Source organism: Pyrus communis, chromosome 3, assembly GCF_963583255.1.
Source record: "Pyrus communis chromosome 3, drPyrComm1.1, whole genome shotgun sequence".
Taxonomy (NCBI): domain Eukaryota; kingdom Viridiplantae; phylum Streptophyta; class Magnoliopsida; order Rosales; family Rosaceae; genus Pyrus; species Pyrus communis.
Window position 1 is genome coordinate 28,266,509 of NC_084805.1, and position 4,025 is coordinate 28,270,533.

The following is a 4,025-nucleotide window of genomic DNA, read 5'->3' on the forward strand; positions in this document are numbered from 1 at the left end:
CGTACCCCAAATTCCCATATTGCCCATTCACATAACAATTATTTACATATACTGAAAATCCATGAAAGCAAAAACGTACACTAGGGTTTCTAGCTTCTATGTTCTAAACCCAAAAAAGAGATGGAGGTCCAAATTTAGGAGAGTAACTTAAGAACTTCAGTGCCGAGGCGTTGCAACGTTATCACTTAATTTAAGTGCATAATTGATTTGAAATATCGTTACTGTAACATCAGGCGTTGCATCTTATAGGAAAATAAAGCACTCCAAGGAAACATGCGGATTGTCGAGAGACTCATTGGTGGTGGGCCACGTACCCTCCTTGTTGGGCTCCTCCGCCACTCTCCGGGTCGGACCAGAGCTCGAACTCTCAATTGGACCAATTGCAGTTCGAGCCGGATACTTTCCGGATCTTCTGGGCGAGGGGCTCCGACCTGCATTGGTCCTATTAACCCCACCGCCGTCCGTAATTCTCATGGCGGGTGACCTAGACCTCCGACCGGAACTCTCGCCCGGATCACAACGGTTGGACTCGGTTCTCGGCCCACGCCTGGACATTGGCTGCTGACCCGGGCCCGGTTCTCTGCTCTGAACCAACCTCACTGACCCAGAACCATTTGGCCCATATCTCCGACCCGGAGAGGATTCCGTTCTCCGAGTCGGTGACTTACCCACAACCCGGTCTCTCCTTTGACCCATTGAAGAGTCCCGGTTTTGTCGTAATTTCATCGGCGACCTGTTGACTAACCTCTGATGAACCTCTTCGTCGTCGTCTCTGGTGACGGTGGTGGCCGACATGCTCTCGCTCAGGCTGCAAATCTCCGACACCTCCGAGATCTCTCCTCCGCCGCCGCCATTGTTGTTGCTAATGGGTATTTTCTGCTCAATCTTTTCTGGGTCGAGTTTAGTTTTCAACGAAACGAACACTGGTAGCTCTTCTTCGTCGGAAGCTGCTCTTTTTTCCTGATCTCGATCTAGTACTGGCTCGTGTTCGAACAGCGGCGGCGGCGAAAACTGTGGTGGAGGTTTGGTTTTGGGTTTCGGTGTCTCCGACAGCACTTCTTTCACTGTCTCTTCGTCTACTGGCGGCGGTGCTCTACTCTCGCAGGCGGCGCCAGATCTTGACTCTTCATTGCCCACCAATGAATGCCCGTGCTTCTGAGGACCTAAAGCGGAGGACTTTCCGGCGGCGGTGGTGCTTAAACAGCAACCCATTTGAAAAGATTCAAGCTTTCAATCGAGTTTGCAATCAGAAGCGCGCTAAACTGGAGAAGGCATTGTGGGTTTTTGTCACCGAAGTTGCGATCACGGGGCATGCAACAATGGTGGGTGGAGGTCTTAATCTATATAAAGCAGGAGAAAGAGAGAGGGGGTAGAGAGAGTGAAGGGACAGCTCAGGGCCGCCGGGGGGGGGGGGGTGGGGGGATTGTTTCTTGAGGAAAACACTGAAAGCTTGGGAACATTGGAGAGTCAAAGAAATGTATTTATTGCAATGCAGACGCAGGACATTTTTGAAGGCTCTCTCTCTCTCTCTCTCTCTCTCTCTTTCTGCAACTGTAGACGCAGATGAGGGGTGGACAAAAAGTTAAAAAAAGGAAATTTTTACTGGCCAAAAGAAAACAAGTGGAAGGGAAATCTAGCATACTAGCTACTACCACTGCTCTGCTGCATTTGTTTATAAATATGGTTCTTGTGATAATTGTCTCGTGATCTGTGGCTCATTATTTTAAATTTAGGGTGCAGAAAGTACTTTTATCAGAAGTGCTTTATTAGAAATTGGAAATATTTATTAAAATTAATTGCTTTATTAAAAAATATTTCAAATGCTTTTACACCTGAATGTTTTTTCAGACAAACACAGTTCAGAAATGTTTTTATTATCAAGTGAGATTTATTACGTCTTAAAATATTTTCACTTAAATCACATTAGTTGCTTAATGTACCGGTAAAATGATATCTCGTGTATAAAATACTCTAATACGACTAGATTTTGACACTAAATTGCAACTACTGAATCATTGACCAAGAATTTAACAGCTAAATTTCAATACTCTTAAACAAATACCATATACATAGGCTGCATCATTAAAAAAGGAAAGAGATTCTCTCTAGATCTATACATCCGGACCTCAGGGATTAAATAATTCGGACCTTTAAATTTGATCCTATGGTAAAAATATATTGTAAATTTTAAATTTTTTACTAACTTCTCTATTTTTAATCGTTTAATTAAAATTTAAAAGTTTAAATTATTTAATCCCTAAATCCTGAATGTATAGATTCGGAGAATATCTCTTCACATTAAAAAATGGAAAGCGTTTTTAGTATATAGCGCCGCATGAGAAATGTTGTTATACAATTCCCAAGCGTCCATCCTGTACATGGGAATGTGCAAGAAAGACAAATGCCATGTCCAATCAGTATGGGACTGTACCCTGCCGTCCCATGGCATGACTACCACAAGCAATTGAATTTGGACTGGACTAAAACAAAGGTGGTGGGTGGGCGTCCTTGTAACTTGTAAATGTTCATACGGCTTTGAATCATCAAATAGGAGCCCCCCTAGAGCATGAACCAGAAGGGTAGAACAACACTTTTAACTTCCCACGTACACTTCTTTATTTTTACTGTTATATTTAATAAGTTACATGAAAACAAACAACGAACATGATCATATGAATTTGTGAGAGAAAATTCAGTATAGTATGTTCTAGAGTAGTTTATACACATTAGTACTAATATATTGACCGATGCTTTTAGTTATCCGACGAGAGATGCACACTCACTTACATTGTGTATAACTTTTGGCTATACCTATGATTAAGATATCAGGGATAAATATCACCACGAAAGCAAAACACGAGTATAATTTTAGGGATAAAATTTGTAGTTAATCCTATTAGTGCAATCAAGATGTTAATGTGGTATGCATGATGAATTATGAACCAGATGACTTGTGACATACTAATATGTGGACATGGTGATTGCCATGACAAATGAGACTATGAGATTAAGCAGACGAGGGCATGCAGGAGAAAATGGAAAGGTCATCTCCTCCTCCATTTGGCAAAACAATTTATGTGAGATCTGCAGTAAAACAGTGTGGGATGGATGTGAACTTGGCATATTAAAAAGTAAATCGATAGACAGAGTTGTGCAAAGAGCCACAGATATAAACGTGTGATAAAAGAAGAAGCAAAGGATTTTGAAGAAATGTGGCTCCATGTGCATCAATTATTATCCTATGCACTCTGCAGAATTCACCTGCATGCAGAAACGAAGACCCTAAGCCTTAAGAGCAGCTCCACCATTGTGGATAGCCCGGTGGACAGGGGAGGTTTTCAATCCAATTGCCTCATCTTCTTACTCCAGCCCATGCGGGCGACTGGGCTGAGGGGGGGCCCAAGTGAGAGGGTGGGCTCGAATCGCAGGCTTGAGTGCCGTAGGGCAAGCTAATCTTGACGTCAGCCACATTATACAATTAATAAGATAGCTCGGTGGACAAAGGAGGTTTTCAATCCAATTGCCTCCCCTTCTTGCTCCAGCTTATGCGGGTGATTAGGCTGAGGGGGGGGCCTGAGTGAGAGGGCAAACTTGAATCGCAAGCCCAAGTGTCTTAGGGCAAGTTGATCCTGACGTTAGCCACATTATAAAATTAATAAAAAATATATAAAAATAAAAATAAAAATGTAAACAATTAATAAAAAATCCAAAAAAAAAAAAAAGATTTAATTTTTCTATAAATATCTTATCATTATCTTTCACATTACACCACAATTATATATTTTCTCAAATACTTTGGGTTGTAATTTCTTATTTAATGAAATGTGGTACAACAAGACCGATTAAAAATCATATCCAAAATTTGAAATAAAATTATTTTTTATTATTTTATAAAATAAAAAATACTAATATTTTATTACATATTACCATGACTATTCAGTTTAGGGGTGGAGATGCAAAATGCAATTATTGTTCATTAAAGACAGTTACTGTTCACTGGAGGGGATTCAATAGGCAGTTGCCTT

General features: G+C 41.0%; 1 protein-coding gene across 1 annotated transcript; it reads right to left on the reverse strand.

Annotated features, from left to right (window-relative positions):
- Window positions 1–243: 243 nt before the first annotated feature.
- Window positions 244–1,212, reverse strand: LOC137728571 (uncharacterized). Its single transcript, XM_068467321.1, has one exon. The coding sequence runs from the start codon at window positions 1,210–1,212 to the stop codon at window positions 244–246; it is 969 nt and encodes a 322-aa protein (XP_068323422.1).
- Window positions 1,213–4,025: the final 2,813 nt, after the last annotated feature.